Raw genomic sequence first — 17887 nt, forward strand, 5'->3', positions numbered from 1 at the left:
GAGTACCAGCCCTTGTTCCTGTCCGCTACAGCTACCGGTTCTATGGAACCTCTCTCTAGCAGGTCTATATTTTCCTGCAAGAGGAGCGGATTTGGAACTTTTAGAGAGTTGTTCCCCGGTGGATGACTGAGGGATGTGTAGAAAGGGTAGGGCGGCTGATGCAGATGCCGAGGGTAAAGAGGCACCTGCTGCTGCTGCGGCCTTAGTACCTTTGACCCGTCCACCTCAGGTGGATCTCCTTTGGCCTCTTTGAGCCTGCTGTCCTCTGCCTTTCCCGAATGCGGAATAATAGCGAAAGGACTTTCCTCTCCCAGAGGTTCCTGAGTGGTGAAAAGGAGTTTGGCGGATAGCAGCTTCTAAAGATTTTGTAGCTGCTTCAGATGTCTCCAATTTTTCCAGACTGTCATCAGCCTTTTTTCCGAATAACGAAGAGCCGTCAAAGGGCATATTCAAAAGTCTGGCCTGTACATTTGGAGCAAAGCCATCGCAACCACGCATGCCTGCGGATTATTGTACTTGCCGCCATGGCCCTGCTGATACTGTCAGCGGAATCGATGCCAGTTTGAAGTGACTCGCACATGGCATCCTTGCCATCTTTAATAATGTTAAGGAAGGCTTTCTTTTCCTCTCCTTCGGGTATGCAGTCAGCCGCTGATGAAGCACACTCCCACAGTGTGTGACTGAACCTGGCGAGCGTACAGGTGGCGTTGATGGACTTCAACGCCATACTACAAGCAGAGAAGACTTGCTTTGCCATAGAATCGTACCTCTTGTCATCTCTATCCTGTGGGACAGTAGGGTAAGCGGTCCTGCTGCTTGATGAAGTTGCCGCTTGGACCACCAGGCTCTCTGGAGTCGGGTGTTTCGATAAGTATTCAGGGTCAGCAGCAGCTACCCTATACTTGGCTGATAATCTTTTGTTGACAGCAGGGATAACTTCAGGAGTTTCCCAGTTAGATGCAATTTTTCTTTTTAAGGCTGTATGGAAGGGGACCACAGGATCCTCCTGTGGACCTTTGTCTAATATGTCTGTCAGGTCATCCTGTTGAAAAACAGGCGAAGGCGTAGACCAACCCATGAATTCAATAATTCTTGCCATCAGGGTTCTATAGGGTGTTTCAGCATGTTCCCCAGGCTCTGGCTTAACAAAATCCACTTCTGGGGAAGTGTCCAGCCCACTTGCCTCATGTAATGACTCCTGTAGGTCTTTCAACCTTCTTTCCTCAGAGGTGAAATCCTCTGAAACAGGTAGTGTGGTCCTCTGCAACTCAAAGGTTTCCTGGTCAGAATCTTCCCCTTCTTCATAAATTGAAGATAATCCAGGGTACTTTGACCTCTGAAATGGTATAAAACCCATTTCTAAGGCAGAAGGAGCCAAATTCGTCATTACAGGGCGAGAAAACGTCGATGTCGTCGATGCCGATGTGACAGGCTTCGAAGGCGCTGAAAACGGCGTCGAGAAAACCAGAAGAGGCCTCAAAGAACTCGAGAGGATCGGGATCTTACTCGAGGACATCGACGATGGTCTCGGGGTCGTGTCGGAGGCTCTTGGAATCACCGTTAGCTGTGGAGTAGCCGTGGTCTTCTCTTTCATCGGCGTCGACGATGGCGTCGAGTCGATCGACCGATGCGCCGAAGAACCCTTCAACAACGGCGTCAATCCATGCGTCTAAGGGATCTTCGACGTCGAAGACGGTGCCTTCTTACCCGATGGCATGTGGCGGTCTCAGGTGGAATGTTTCGCCGGGTGCTGCAACTCGCGGCGTTTTGATTTTTTGGGTTCATCACCATCAGCTGTCTTTGAGGGGAACGAGGCCGCTTTCTCGAAGACGCTTACCATTTTCTTCCTGAATTCCTCCCACTCTGCCTGAGAGCTGTGTTTTGTGGGGCAGGAGACTCTTTCTGGGGAAACAGAAGACGGGGAAGGGGATCTTCAACGTCTCTTCTTTGAGTGTCTTGATCTCGACGAATGGTGGGAGCTACTTCGAGATCTAGAATGGGAATGTTTGACGGCGTGGAGACGAATGCCTCAACCGAAGAAACTTTCGAGGAGGTTTTGACTGACTTACCTCTCTCGAGCTTCCCCTTGCACTCCTTCAAGGCTTTCGCCGTCATGGACATGCTGTCCTCAGACTCCGAACAATGGTGCTCAGCTCCCAAGCACCACAAGCAGATCCTGTGTGGATCCGTTATAGACATTTTTTTACCGCAGTCTCGACGTTTTTTGAAGCCGGATCGCAGCGTTGTCGGTTTCGATGAAGATGCCATCGAGAACGAGTTGTTATATTTCGAGTAGATGTAGATTAGATTATCTGACTGAACTGAGCAACGATGTTCCGAGGCCCCACGAAGTGTGGAAAAATGGACCTGAGCAACGGACGCTGTGTGTGGCTATTTATGGGCATGATGACGTTGGCGCCGATACGGTGGCCGTCGAGGGACATCGACTCGGCGGACGTCGACACGCAGCGCCCTCTACAGAAAAAATGTTCCGAGGCCAGCAAGCTGGAAACGTATTATCAAGGATAAGGAATACGTCGAAGGACACAATCCCTTCGAAGTAATAATTCAGAAACGTATGTTTAATAGAAAAAATAATGTAGGAGTGAAATCATTTATGAGTGAAATAAAATCACTGTGTTCCGATAACCCAGTTCAGTGTCTTTTTGGATTCAGTCAGGCACTTGAGTAGCTTAGTTAAAAAAAAAAAATTCCCACAAGGAAATACTTCATTCAGTATCTCCTCACAAGGCTTCTGGTTCTTAAGTGTCTGAAGATCTTACCAAGGGTTTCCTCCAACATCCACAGCGGGAGTGAGACACCAAATCCACACCCGTGGAATAAAACAGACATACCTGTATTTTTTCCTTACACAAATTGTTTTCTGGCGTTGCCCTGTTTATTCCTATGGGAACATTTACTCACTTGAAAGTCACCTCAAGTGACTTTGGAGTATGTATGTTCCTGGTCCTCACTTACCGGGTCCAGTGATTGCTAGGTGTACTAGGATTTTAGCTTACAGCTGTGGTTTATGTATTTGAAAGTCCTGCCTTCCACTTCTGCAAATGTGAAAACCTGATTTCAATGCAACTTCCTAGTGCTGCTTTTTCCCCTGAAGTGCAATGACCTGTGCTCTTAGACTAAAAGGTATAAAGTTTGGTGGCCACAAGAGTGATACTTGAAAACTACTACTATTCATGCTGAAGGCCTCTGTACCGTTCTTCTTCCACTCGGTTTTCCCAACATTTTTTGGCCCCAATCTGGTGAGTGTGATGATGGCAAAGAGCTTTGTGGTTAGTCGATACACGTAGAGCAGAGGTAATGTTACAGAAATGCCCCTGTTGACACCTAACTTACAAAATAAGTTGTGCTCTGGACCAACTAGATGGTTTATTCACAGCATGTGAATCTCAAACAGATTCACACTCTCCAAAGTATTTATACGACACTAAAGGGTTAAGAGTACTACAGCGATCAGAGCAGAGACACGGATGCCTCCCACATTCCATCTGGAGGCCCTGCAATGCTCTCGTGCATTGGTCTACTGCAGGTAAGCCCCCCATACCGCCCCCCGCCCCCAGGGCTTATGGATAGGTGCACGATGCCGCTGCGGCTGACTACTGAATTGCGCTCTAATTGATGGCGTGACTTTCAATCTGCTTCATGCAATTTTGGTGACTTTAATTGTGCAGATTCATGGTCTGCTGTGTTTGTGTATACTGTGCTGGCCCTCTGCCTTCTGCACGAGGCTCAGCCATTCCAAGATGGCTCCTTCCTTTGTTCTGCACCGATGTGCCCTCTTACTTCTGTTGTGGCCTAGGATTGGCCCTGGCCCACTACATCTGTGCCAAAGAGGAGGCCGGCAGGCTTGGCCGGCCATCCTCACAAGGCCCACTCCAAGGCCCACTCCTGTCCACCACGGTACGCCTCTAGCCACCCCTTCTAGGTCCCTTGAATGTCCCCATGTCTCCCTCACCCCCCGCCAGTGTCCCCATGTCTCCCCCACCCCCCTCCAGTGTCCCCATGTCTCCCCTGCCCCCGCCAGTGTCCCCATGTCTCCCTTACATCGTCCCGTCTCCCTTACATCCCCCCCTTCACATCCCACCCCCACCTGTTCTTTACCCTCTATTTTTGCTTTGCCCCCTGTGTTTTGTTTTCTTTCCCCCCTCTCCCCTTCCTGCTTTTACACCTCAGCCCTCTTCCCTTCTTTTCCCTCTCCACCACCCTTCCCTCCCTCTGTCTTTTTCAGGCACTACCCCAATTGCCATCAGGCACAGTAATTTGTAGCCGCCTGTCTGAGTAGACGTTTCCCCCTCTCGCTCCCTCTACCTCCTTTCTCCTCTAACTTCTTTAGCACTTACTTTTTTCATTGCTTCCCTCGACCATTGATAACAGCTTGTCTGTCCCCGCTTTCTGTTTTTCTCCTCCCTCTCCCTCCCCAACACTATCTTTAATTAGTCGTCGGCCTTCAAATGATAGTCACTTGTTCTGTTCCTCTCCACCTCTACTCTCCTCTCCCCCCCCCCCCCCCCCCACCTTCCCACTCCTCTTGTCACTCTTGTATTGCAACAATTGTCATCAGGCATAGTAATATTACTGCTTGTTTTGTTTTCCCTCCTTCCTCCCTCGACTCTTCCCTTATTGTTACTTGTACTATCCATTATGATTTGATAGTTATTTTTCACATTCTGTACTGTTTCAAGGACTTGTATGAATGTACTTGTATTCTCCCAGGTTGCCTCCCTCCTTGAAGTGCTTTGAAACACTGTATAGCCGCTATACAAATAAACAATCAAGATGGATTTGGTTAAGCTACATTAAAACAGAATGCAAATTAGAGAGAAGCACACATTTGCAAATACATTCAGTGTATATACCTAGTCACAAAAGTACGTAAACCAAAAAGCAAAGCCATAAAGAAGAACCCATTTCTTCCTCACCAGTGCAGTTTCATGAGACTGTGGCTGCTTGAAATTTATAATCTCCAGGCCAAGGGTCTTTTTGACTTTAGCTAGGTCTGCTTCTCTGGCAGCTTGAAGTAAAGAATGACCTTTGAATTCATCTGTGGATGACAAAAACGTGTATAAGATGAAATTAATTTATATTAAGTATATTAAGTGAAAAATACAAGCTGCTGACTGAATAAAAGGAGGTAAGACTTCTAAACGAAAAGACCAAAACTTGCTAAAATCTGCATCTTTAAAACCATGCTCTGTCTTAGAATTTACACAAATGAGAAAAAGGGGTCAAATTACACAAATACGGAACACCAACTGTTCATCTTCAGCTATGCCACTGAGTAAAAAGTAAAAAGTATAAGGAGGAATCATCGCAATGAGAAGTCTGCAGGTTTACTATGAATGTACAATTTACTACTGCAGTCTTATGAAGAGCAGAAACTTTAGCATGATACGTACATGTTAAGCGCTCCTTCAGCTCAGGAGTAGGGGCCATGTCCACAGCACTCTTTCCATGACAGTTGACTAATGTTGGGTCTGCACCATGGCTCAATAGTAAGGAGCATACTTCCACACGGTTCTTCGATGCGGCTTCATGTAACGGTGTAAACTGCCAAAGATCCATTGCGTTAACACATGCTCCATGCTGAAACAGGACAAGAAAGGATTGGACAAAAGTAGGGCTGGACGATAAGGACCAAAAGCCATATCTCGTTATTTTAGGGCTGAATGGCGATATACAATACATATCAATTTTATTGTTTATGTAGGTTTAATGCTCGTAAGCAAACTACATGTGAGATGCCAACAGTTAATACTGAAAAGTAAATGCAGAACATAACTAAAATTGTCAGTGAACCTCATCCTGAAATTGCAATGGATTCAAAGGACATCTCAACAATGGCGATACTAAAAAAGAAAAATGCACGTAGGCTACACATCTCTATATGCACTAAAGAAGAAATTAAGTGACATTTTGTCATATTCATTTGTCTTCATTTAATGGGCGATGTATATGTCATACATTACTTACTGTAATAGTTTTTCAGAAGTTTGTATCTGCTTAGATTCACATGCTTTGCCTAGGCCGACATCTAGTGGTAGGCATGGAGTATTGCACATGTTTTCAAAGTTCAAAAAGGGACGTAGACAGGGTGGGTGTGTAAAATCCCTAGTGTGACGTCTGATGTACCCATGATCCCTTCCGAGTCGAGGTCCCTCAGATTGTTTTGTTTCTGACATGAAGTATGATGTTTATGTGTGGCGAATAACCAAGTTGCGATGAAGTGAATCATCTATGATTTGCAATAGAACCTTCAACTCCAAGAAAGGAGGAAGGGTTGGCTCATGTGCACATGCTTTGAATAAATTAGCCAGTAGTACTTGGAGGGGGTGGTTTATTTGAATGGACTGTTAGGTAAGAATTTCATAGCAATGATAAATCTTCCAGGCCTGTGTCAAGCCCAGAACATTTTGTGTTACTGGTGGATTATTTTTCCCTATACCTCAGTGAGTGGGAACCTTTTTCCACTGTAAATCGTTTACTCTTAATGGGTGTCCTTTTAATTTTATCCTCTGACAACTTTGGGCACATGCTGCCTATTGCTGCTTGGTTGCCCTTGGGGCTCACCTTTTAACTTTCTCTGGCTAACCTTGCGAGTACTACAGTTCAAGGTTAGAAAGGATCTTTGGATCCCTTTTACATTTTATTAGGCAAGACCAGCACACCCCCCCTCCCCCACCTTATGAGGAGTTCTGGGGGGATACAAGGTATCCCCTTTCTCATAACTAACATTTCTGTTACAGGGACAAGTTACCTTTAATGGCTGGTGGCAGTGAGCCTTTTAACTAATTTGGTGCACCTTTACCGCAGGCTGTTTCCACAGCACTGGTAAAGGCACCCTTGGGTGCTCATTTTACCAAAATGGCCTGCGTCTTTTTCATCATTTTAGTGTTCCTTGTCCTTTCTTGTTCCTTCCCCCGACCTCCAGGGTGTAAAGCTCACCTGGCTCCCACGGAGGCGCTGACCCGGTCTGGATTGCTGTGACCTCTTCAAGCGTGATGCGCAGGATTCGAAACACCAACTGAACTGGACCTTCAAATCTGGCTTGTCTGGCCAGTAGAAAAATCTTTCTGTAGGTGGAGAAAGGGGATTAACTGACTGCAGAGCATTGTGATTGTTTCCCACCTCCCCTTTGCTCTTCTCCGACCACCTCCGAAATCCCCAATCAAGGCTCACCTTAATGTTTGAATGGATGAGCTCTCCATCCTGCTTCTGGTGCAGGGGCGCGTATTTGACCAGTTACTTCACTGGTTTCGGAAGGCGAAATGCCGTAAGTATGCAGTTTTAAAAGTTCCAGTGTAGTCTTCTCTTTGTTTGCTTTTCTTAACCTGCGATCTGTCCTTATTTTCAGGTGCAGAGTGGAAGTGATGCTTCGAGGGATATTGCCGGAGATAAACTCAGGTGAGTTTGTGATAAAATGATCCCTTTAAATGTCTTTGAATCCCTCTAGTAATGTCTTTCTTTTTTCCCCTTAGGGGCCGGGGTGCGGTACCAGGCCAAGAAGTGGCGCCGATCCGAAATGAGGAGTGGTTCCGTCAAATATGGCCAGGTAAGTCTTGTGGCGGAAAATCAGGCTTTCCTCATTTGTTCCTCCTGCTCACCTTTTGTCTCTTCTTCTCCCCTGCAGGTGCAGAGATGTGGCGGAAAGCCCAGAAGGTCGCGGTGGATAGTGAAGAGCCCACGAGGCAGGTGAGTGATGCGCGGTGCTGCAACAAGTAGCGCGATGCTTTTAAAGAAAGTCTATCTTCAGGATCGCTGGCGTGATTGTTCCGGACACAGGTAGGAAGTTAGATTAAGTTCTTGGTTTTCACCTTTTCTCTTCCCTTCCTTCCTTTCAGGTATCCCAAGATCGAGGCGGGCATGGCTGGAGGCAAGATGCAGGAGCAGGCACGGTGAGCGTTCAGCTGCTAGATGTAGAGCAACGCGAAGCACGTGTGGCAGTCCGGGCGTGGTTTAAATAGCCTTGGAAGAAGTTCCAGGTACGTATTCTTCCACGGTCCCCTCCCAAGTAAAATAGTTCCTTTGATAAAATAGTCCCTCCTAAGCCTCATTTGGCTTGAGGCTTCATGCAGCATGGTCTGGATCAGGTAAGTGCACCAAACACCCTCTTTTATGAGCCTGGCACCTATGGCGCCAGGACTGATGTTCAACATGAGCCTGGCGCCAAAGGCGCCAGGACAAAGTCCAAAGAGCCCCTATTAGGGGCCGCTGGGCTTTTACCCGAGGGCATGATGCCTGCTTCCGGGGGTGCTGGGCCTGTCCTGGTGCTCCGGGGGTAGGCATCATGACACAGGGCGGGAAAATCGTGTGTCAATTTTATCTTCGGTGGGAGACCTCGGCCAAGCCCAGTCCAGGCTCCAATCTCTGGGAAGGCAGGAAGTGAGGGAGGAGTCCAAAACTCTGCAGCCCTTTGTCTTCCAGCCTGACTGAGAATCCAGTGCCAACCCCACCTCTTCCCACAACCCCCCCCCCCCAAACTCCCCAAGTTTGAATGTTGCAAGTCTACTTGATTGGCTGGGTTCCTGCATCCTGGAAGCTGAAGAGGTAGTCGACCACTGGAACCACATCCGACCAGGGCGATGAAGAAAACACTGTTGAGATGATATCAGGCAACCAGAGAGCCTGCTGTGTAACAGGAGCCTGCTGTTACCCTTGCTAGGTATGAATTATTTTCATAGCAATTCAATCTTACTGACCTGTGTAAACCCAGAACTTTCTGCTGTACTGGTGGATTATTGTTCCATATACCTCAGTGAGTGGGAAACTTTTTCCACTCACAGAATCTTTTACTCTTTTTATGGGTGTCATTTTTAAGATTCTCCATGGTGTCTTTTAAAAGTTATCCTCTTTGACAACATTTTGGCAGCAAGTGCCTTTTGTTGCTGGGTTGCACTAGGGGCTCCCCTTTTAACATTCTCTGGCTAACCTTATGAGAATTACTGTTCCCAAGGTTAGAAATGGTCTTTGGATCCCTTTTACATTGTATTAGGCGAGAACAGCACCCCCACCCTATGTGAAGTGCTGGGGAGATACCGAGTATCCCCATTCTCATTTAAAATACAACATATATGTTACAAGGACAAACTTACTTTTAATGGCTGGTGGCAGAGAACCTTTTTAGTACTTCGAAGCACCTTTAGAACAGGCTGTTAGCACATCTCCGGTAAAGGCACCTATGGGTGCCCACTTTACCAAAATGCCCCCCCCACCCCCGTCTTCTTTATTCGCCATTTCAGCAATCCTTGTCCTTTCTCGTTCCCCCCCCCCCCCTCCCCACATCTAGGGTGGGAAATTCCATTGTGTGATTTGTATCTTCAGCAGCAATCCTGTGGATTCCCCATCCAGGCTCCAAAGGGTCTGTGAAGGCAGTTCAAACTGGCCAGTTGGCTGTACCTCAAGAGACCAGAATCAAGTCCAAAACAATCCTCACAAGAGTGCTGGACCTTGCAAACGACGAGAATCCGATCAGCGATATTCTCTTTTCGTCTAAAAGGCGCCAAATCCACAGCTGCACCCAGCTGCAAAGAAAACTTTGCCTGACGCCTTCTTGCTGAAAAAGTGCATCCAGGCTCCTGTCTTCTGTCCCAACAAGGAATGCAGTGACTGGGTTTTTGGCTAAAGATCCTAAAGTCTTCCTGCTGCAAAACAATCTGTGCCGAGGTACTGTGCTGACTTGGGTATTTACTTACCTTGAGTCTTGCGATTCCTGTGTAGTTTTAGGGTGTTTTCTGTGATTGGGATGCCTCTCGTCCGTTCAACCAGGCACACTGCTGGAATCCTCCTATGGTGTCTTGTCTGATGTCCCTGGACACTCAACTAACTCTAAAGTAGAATACTTATTTGAACAGTCTTCCACTGAACTTTGCCTGCAACTGAGCCCAATCTCAACCTGCCTACAGCTGGAATCTAGACCAGTAGAGTCCCTCTTCTGCCTCTACGAGAACTCATACTGGAATAACAAAGTTACTCACAGTAGTGACTAGCTTGCTCCTAGTCCATAGTCCCTTTTCCTCCATACTTTTGGGACATTCCATCCACGGGGATGGGACTGGAGCACTTTTGAAGCATCAAAAATATTTTGTCCTTTTATTTTTACGCTGGGCCACCACATGTGACCGTAGCTCTGCCCTCGTGAGCAGTGCCCCGCACATCACCCTCAAGTCCTTTTCTATCGCCAAAGTCGAAGGACCATTAGCAAAATAGAAGAAACTTATTCGAGGTGACAGCGGGCGGGCATATGAAGGAAAGTGGACTATGGACTAGGAGTAAGGTAGTCACTACGGTGAGTAACATACTCCGTCTCATCCCCTTTCCTCCATACTTTTGGGAGATTGCCAAGCACTGACGAAAGAAACTGGAGGATGGAAATTTCCCTTACTGAAACAGGTTCTTAAGAACTACCTGGCCTAACTGGCCATCAGCCCGGGAGCTCAGGTCAAGACAATAGGGACTACAAAAAGCCAAAGGGGAAGCCCACGTAGCCGTCTTGGCTATTGACTCACAAGGGACATATTTCTGGAAGGCAACTGCGGCCGCTTTGCCTCTGACCAAATGTGCATGAATGCCCTTTGTTGGCTGAAGTCCTTGAATTGTGTAGGCCTCAGATGCATGAAGCCAGTTTCCCTTTTCGGTCACCAAAAGTAACAAAGCATTGTGAAGAACTTCTAAGTTTTCTTGTTCCGTCTAGATAAAACCTCAGAGCTCATCTGACGTCTAGGTTATGAAGAACCCTCTCTGCATCCAAGACCGGATTCGGAAAGAAATCCGGCAAGTATATTGAAGAATTTATGTGGAACACACGACAATTTTTGGAAGGAAAGAAAGAGGAGTTTGAAGCACAACCTTATCCTTCAGGAAAGTTAGGAACGGATGTTCGACAGAGCTTGAAGCTCACTTATTCTTCTCGCAAATTATACTGCAATCAAGAAGGCCACTTTCCAAGAAAGGAACTTGAGCTCAGTAATAGCCATAGGTTCAAACGGTTTATGAGAGAAAGCAATGAGTACCACTTTCAGATCCTATTTCTGGTGAGGACGACGGACTGGCGGAAAGAGCTGAAAACCTGTGAAGTACCTCTTGATTACTGGGTTTGCCAGTGAAAAGGAGCAACTGTCTGTACACAGATAAGCTGCAATAGTCGATAGATATATTCTGCACGATAAGACGTGAAGGCCAGTGGCTGCAAGGTCTGATATAAAAGACAAGACAGTCAATAGAAGCCGGTCTAGGATCAAGCTTTTTAGCTAGACACCAATGACAAAACCGAAGTCATTTACTTTTGTCCTGAGCCCTCATAGAAGGCTTATGTGCCGCCTGAATTATGCACATATCCTCTGAAAGATTAAACTGCACCAAGGACCTGATCTCTGGTACCAGGCCACCGAGCTGAATGATTATTGGGAAGGGTGCCACACCTGGGGATTGCACTGGTGGAGGTTGTCTGGAATCTGTGGCAACCTGATCAGGTTGCATATCGAGAAGCACTGTCGCTCCGAGAACCAGAACCTGGCTGGCCACCAAAAAGCTATGAAGAGGAGGGTGTCCCAACAGAAACATAGAAAAATCAGGTCTTGAGCAACCGTCATAGATGATTCCCGCCAGTTCACCGACAGCCCCACCGACAGGAGGGTGAACTTTGAAGAGCTCCCGAGTTTCCAGAGCGGCCGATGAATCAACGGCAATGGCAGGAAGGCATAAACCTTCATGTTGTCCCTAGGAATATCAAGGGTATCCCTTAAAGAAGTTGCTCCGAGACCGTTACTGGAAGTGTAAAAAGGCGGTTTCCTGTTTGTTGCTGTCACAAAGAGGTCCACCGCTGGAGAGCCCCATTGCTGGAAAATCTTGTTAAGAACATCGCTGTTCATCTCCCACTCTTAACTCGCCTCAGACTGGCGGCTAAGGGAATCTGCCGCAACATTGATCTGACTTGGAATGTGCATGGTCTGTAGCCAGACATTGTGTTTGACTGTCCAAGTCCATATCTGGATGCTAGATCCAACAGAGGAAGGGACCTGGTGCCACCCTGCTAGTTGATGTAGAACATTACTACGGAAGTGCCTGGGTGAATTCGCACCACACTGTTTATGAGAGGGCTGGAAAGCATTCAATGCTAGAAAAACGGCCAGGAGTTCTAGGTAATTTATATGAGATATTCTGTCCTGGGGCTTCCACAGATCGTACACCTCGAGGTGACGCAGCGTCGGCCGCCACCATAGGAGGGAAGAGTCTGGTGTAACCATAACCTGTGGGCAGGGCTCAATGAACGAGGTTCCCACTGAAAGGTTGCTGGCGGATGACCACCATTGAAGATCCGCCGTCATGGAGGATGGGATTATTTTGGAGTCCAGATCCACAGCCTGGGACCAGCAGTCCTGAAGAGCAAGCTGGGTGAGTTTCATCTTCAGTCTCGCAAGGGGTAGGGCTAACATCCATGAAGCCATCAAGCCCAGGAGTCTCTGGCACCACCAGGCCGACATGTGGGAGGAATCCAGGAAAAGCTGGCGCGTGGCCGATAAATCTGCTATTCTGTCCTCAGTTAGGAACACTCTGGCACTTACAGTGTCCCAACAGAAACATAGAAAAATCAGGTCTTGAGCAACCGTCATAGATGATTCCCGCCAGTTCACCGACAGCCCCAAGATTGGCTGTTGCAGCCCGTGGGAAAGGACTCCACAGAAGCCAATCGTCCAAATAGGGATAGACATGAACTCCCATGCTGTCTGAGTAATTGTAACGGCTATCCGCGTTATTCGTAAAGTGATGCCTGATTCAAACATGGCGGTTCTCGCAGACCGCTGCGGTTTGTGCAGCAGTCTAGTCGTTGCACACCAGAATGCATTGCAACTTTTCCGGGTCGATTCACCGGCATCTTATCAGCCTGCAGATCCCAGATGAAAACGCATTGCTACTTTCCAAGGAGGTGGCAAACGCTACATGAGTCCGTGTTAGGGAACCTTCCTTCTTTCTACCCAGGCTTGCCTTTGACTTGTTTTATTGTTTGTCATTTACTCGTTGGGATCTTATAGAAAATTGTTGTTTTCATGTTTTGTTGGTCTAGGACGCTTCGGTGCTATCCAGTTCCGGTTTCCGACCGAAGCTGCAGAAGCAGCTCGCTTTGGAGGATTGTGCTTCCTGCATCCGCTTTCGGCCTGTGTTGTTTCATAGGGCCTCTTTCGGTAGGCATTCATTCCGCCTGATTTGATAGGAGGTATTTTTCCTTGTCTTCCAGGTTTATTGTCTGCTCTTTATTTTATGCAATAGATCCGACGCCCTTTATATTCATTCACTCAGAACACCTGTCATCCCTCGAGGTAGAGCGAGTCCCCATCTATTCTAGGTAGATATTTTCTCCCTTCTTTCCTCTCGAATTTAGGTTGCCCCCATCAACACAACACACTGTTTACTATTATCTCCTTACTTTACTTTCTCCTTTATACCCAGCTCTCCTGATTATACCTGGTCTTCCGTTGCATTCATTTCAAGATATCATCACCATCAGATCCTGTGGTGAGAATTCTGCTCCAGAGTTGTCCTTTCTCCTACAAGGCAGACTCTAAACTAATCACTTGGTTTCACTATCTCTCATTAGCCAAAACAACACTTCTGCCCTGGATCAGATCCTTTAAAGACACACCGATCAATCACCGAACTCCCGGGATAGCGTAACCTACATCTCCGGAACGCCTCAACGTGTCTACGCTCACTAACAGCTCCTCAGGGTTTTATTCCCCAAGAGGGTTTCCCTGGGAATCTTCCGGTGATCTGGCCCCTGTGCCGGGTCGCCTGAGGCTTCTTAGGGGGATTCTATTTTTCATCTGAAGGAAGATACAAAACATCAGCACCATCTGGGTATTCCATTTTGCATCATCACCCGCCATCCCTGCTCCAACCCTCAGGTGAGAGACCTTTGTTTCTATGTTTTCCTTACTTGGGACATCATTGATTGCAAAACAGTGAAGTATTGTACTTACTCGTAACAGTAATGCTGCAATGACCGTCTTCATAAAGACACGCAGTGCCAAGCTTAGAACAAACAGCAGAACTCGATACTGGAAGTGTTCTGTTCCCACGGAAAACCGAAGGTATTTCCGATGTGGGCCCCAGATCAGGATATGCATGTAAGCGTCCTGAAGATCTAACACACTGGGCCAATCGCCCTTACGGAGAAAGGACCTTATATAGCTGGGCGTGATCATCTTCAATTTCTCTTGGGGTAGGAAATAAATTGAAGTTGGTGAGGTCGAGGATAGTGGGCAGGCCAGCTGGTTTGTGGACTAGACAGGAGTAATATCCCTCCCCTTGCTCCCGCAAGGGAACAGGTTCCACCGCACGGAAGTCGAGGTTTTTGTACCTCGGCTCTGAGGGAGGGCGACCCTGTCTGCTGAAGAGGAGTGTGAGGGGTGCGGTTTGAGGGAGGGGCAAGCAAAAGCCTGCTCAGGCGACGGACAAAACCCATCATTCTTATGAGATGTCTGCCACGCCTACAGATGAGACGAAATTTGTCTTCCCACCAGAGTCTTGTGAGCCCGCTGAAAAATATCATTTGGATGGTTTGTCAGCGGCAACACCTCCTGTTGCCGAAGAGAAGGCGGATGACCGAGATAAATACTGTCCACTTTGCCTTTGCTGCTTGCGGCGAGGCCCACCAGGGGAACCTTCCATCTGGCATGCATGGCGCGCCTCGAACCCTCTGAAACCCGAGAAGGACCTTGTGTTGGTCCCTGACCTCTGCTTATAGGCCGCTTTAGCTGGGGGTTTGTCAAGGACCAAAGATTGCGCTTACGTGCTTGCCTTCGTTTTATTGAGTGCCTCATCGGTGGAGGAGTGGAACAGCTCTTTACCTTTGAAGAGAAGATAAAGTACTTTGTCCTGAACCGCCCTCGAGAACTTTGTAGCATGCAACAACGCTTGGCGGGAGATGGCCACTCCAACCATACAGCCCATGCAGAAGTTTCTACATGATGGCCCGTGGCCTCCAGCAGGTCCTGAGCCAGCACTGTGGCATTGGATAGGCCCTCTGAACTCCTTCAACCTGTCCGGAGGGATACATTCCTGAAATCAGAAAGCTCCTTCCACAGCTTGAGGTTTGCTGCTGCCAGGATGACTTCAGTATTTGCCTGGTGCCATTGAAGAGCAGAATTGGAAAATACTTTTTCCCAATTGCGTCACAAAGTTTGTCCTTTTTGGGCAGGACCCAAGAGTCAGCTGTTGTGGACGGCTTAGAACGGAGCATAGCTGCTACCACCACCGTTGATGAAGAGTGGACATGCAGTCAAGTGTAGGTCTTCTGACGAGTGTAGCTTGTAGCGAGCATCCATTTTCCCATTTACAGGCATCACAGAATGTGGTTCCTCACAGACCTTGTGGGCTTCAGCTAGTATATCCTTTTGAAGGAAATGGCCTGTGCGCTCCAGTGTCGAAAGAGTTAAGGCTCCTGAAAGTACACCTTGTGGAGCCAGAGGCCCGGGTATCAGAATATCCAGCAAGGCCATCATATCCACGATACGATCATGAAAGGCTCTGACAGAGTGGGGCGGGTCCTCACTATCCTGGTCTGCTTGGTCTTCATCAGATGTGGTGGGAACAGAGAACTGATCCTCTGCATGTGGTACCGCAGACACTGTAGGCATACTTGACTGCACAACGGGCGTCTTAAGCACAGGTTAAAGTGGTGGCAGTGCAGGAGGGGGCCCCACCAGAAGAGGAGGGGGCAGCACTACCGGAACCTGACTAGGGGTTGTGGGGTCAGGCTACAGCTCGAGAGGTTTAGGATACATTTCTTTGAATAGATCCTTAAAGTATGCCTTCATCGGGTCAGAGTGCATAAGGGCCTGGAATTTGAAAGTTCTAGGCACAGGAGTAGGTAGATGCCGCTCTGGAGGGGCATACCCCCAGGATTGTAAAGAGGCTGGTTGTGAGATGGCCCTCCACCAACGTGATCAACATACACCAAGGGAGCGGATGCAAGAGGGAGCAAGACTGGCAGCGGGAACCAAGCACACCAATCCATTGGGGGCAGAAAGCATTCCTATTGTCCACATTCTGTGGAAAATGATGCTTGGCCCCAAATACAGGCCCCTCTGCACCTGCTGTTGACAAGGTTGGTGTGAAAGAGCTCGCCAAAATGGCCACCTCAGACAGCGTAGGTTGAACGGCCATTTTGTCACTGCCTGAGGTGAACTGCATCTCAGGTGTCAGTGAGGCCATTGTCAAAGAGGACAGGTTTTTTTCAATCCATTTTAGCCTTGCGACAGGGAGCCTCGGCAGATCCGGTACTGGCAGATCTAGAGCGCTTTTGATTCTACAGAATCATTAGCCCTCGGTGAGGGAACCTCGGCAGGGCTGGTACTTGAAGCTTTATGGCATATACCCTCCTTTGCTGTCTCAACAGGATCGGTTCGACCACAAGATTGTTTGTGGGAAGGCTTAGGGTCTCCCCTGTAGCCAGAGCCCTCAGAGGCCCCTCGATCTAGCCGGTTTTAATTATAGTCCCTAAGATCCTTGGGGACAACCCTGCTGCCTTTAGTCACTGTACAGGAAACCGAGAGTAGGATTGGTACGTTTAGTTCTAGACTTTGAAACCTCAGGAATAACCGCGGACAACACAGCCCCAGAAATGTTGGGCTTAAGCTTAGCCCCCAGATGGGGAAGCTCTGATGAATATCAGGTCTTGACATCCCCTTGACAGGGGGCCTCGGAGCAAACTCCAGAATCCAGGTCAGGTCCCTTCAGGGACACCTCAGGGAGAATCCTGGAACCAGAGCCACTTGGGACCCTCCCGGAACCAGAAGACCCTGTGATGGAGTGCCCAGACCGGGGTACCCTAAAAAGGAAGGAACTTACCCGATGCTTCCTTTTTTCGTCGAACTGCTGCAAATGTGGAGGAGGAATCCGTTGAAACACCACCTCCCCCCTGACAAGGCGACGCTGGAGTGCCCGGACGGACAGGGAGTCTAAGTAGAAGCAAGAGTGCCACGATGTTCCGGGCCCAAGCACTCCAGACAGAGAATGGGGATCCGCCCTGGCGAAACGATCTTTGCACGAACAGGACACGAATCCCAGACGCTCCAGCATAGACTGAGTAAAGACGACTGTGGAACCCGATCGGAAAGATGAAGGACAAGGGAACAAAAAATTACAAGTTACTCACCATATTGACTAACATACTCTTAGTCCATAGTCCCCTTTCCTACATACTGCATGGGCATCCCTCGCTAGAGACGGGAGACGGATAGTTTTTCACCAGAAAAAAACGTTCTTGCCCTTTAAATTTAGAGGCACGCAGGGGCGCAGTCCTGGGAGCATGGGCTCCCCTGACTCGGCCAACAAGCGCCTCTCAGTATCCCTTGAGGCGATGACAATATTACAATTGCCTAAGTGACACCAGTTTATTAGGTGGGGAGGATGGTGGGATGTATGGAGGAAAGGGGACTATGGACTAAGTATGTTGGTCACTACGGTGAGTAACTTGTAATTACTTATGTCCCGTCCCCCTTCCTCCATACCGGATGGGCAATTACAACTGAATGTAGCCCCAGGGTGGAGAGGTGACCCTCCTTAAGAAAACAAGTTCCTTAAGTACCTGCCAGAATGTCGCGTCTTACCAGGAGCCGACATCCCAACAGTAGTGCTTTTCAAAAAGCCAAGCGAGTGACATAAGTGGCCGCCCTCCTGATGACCTACCACGGTAACTGTCTCTGGAAAACTACTGCAGTGGCCTTGGTTCTGAATGCACGGGCATGCATGTTTGCCAGAAGCGGCTTGTGTTGCCCATCGTAGGCCTCCTTAAGGAGACCACCATCCACCTTGCTATGGAGGCCGTTGAAGCCAGATTTCCTGGCCCTGACCCTCCGAGGGTCATTAATAG

General features: G+C 48.2%; 1 protein-coding gene across 3 annotated transcripts in view; it reads right to left on the reverse strand.

Moving 5' to 3' along the window:
- The window catches only part of TNKS (tankyrase), a 2071987-nt gene that overhangs the window by 1435043 nt on the left and 619057 nt on the right, over positions 1-17887 (reverse strand). For all 3 annotated transcript variants that reach the window (XM_069626094.1, XM_069626093.1, XM_069626092.1), the window contains 2 exons: positions 5418-5604; positions 4941-5062 (listed from right to left, as the gene is read on the reverse strand). In XM_069626094.1, the coding sequence (XP_069482195.1) occupies positions 4941-5062; positions 5418-5604 (309 nt within the window). The remainder of the gene's footprint in view (positions 1-4940; positions 5063-5417; positions 5605-17887) is intronic.

Source organism: Ambystoma mexicanum, chromosome 6p (assembly GCF_040938575.1).
Source record: "Ambystoma mexicanum isolate Mex_15411 chromosome 6p, UKY_AmexF1_1, whole genome shotgun sequence".
Classification (NCBI taxonomy): Eukaryota; Metazoa; Chordata; class Amphibia; order Caudata; family Ambystomatidae; genus Ambystoma; species Ambystoma mexicanum.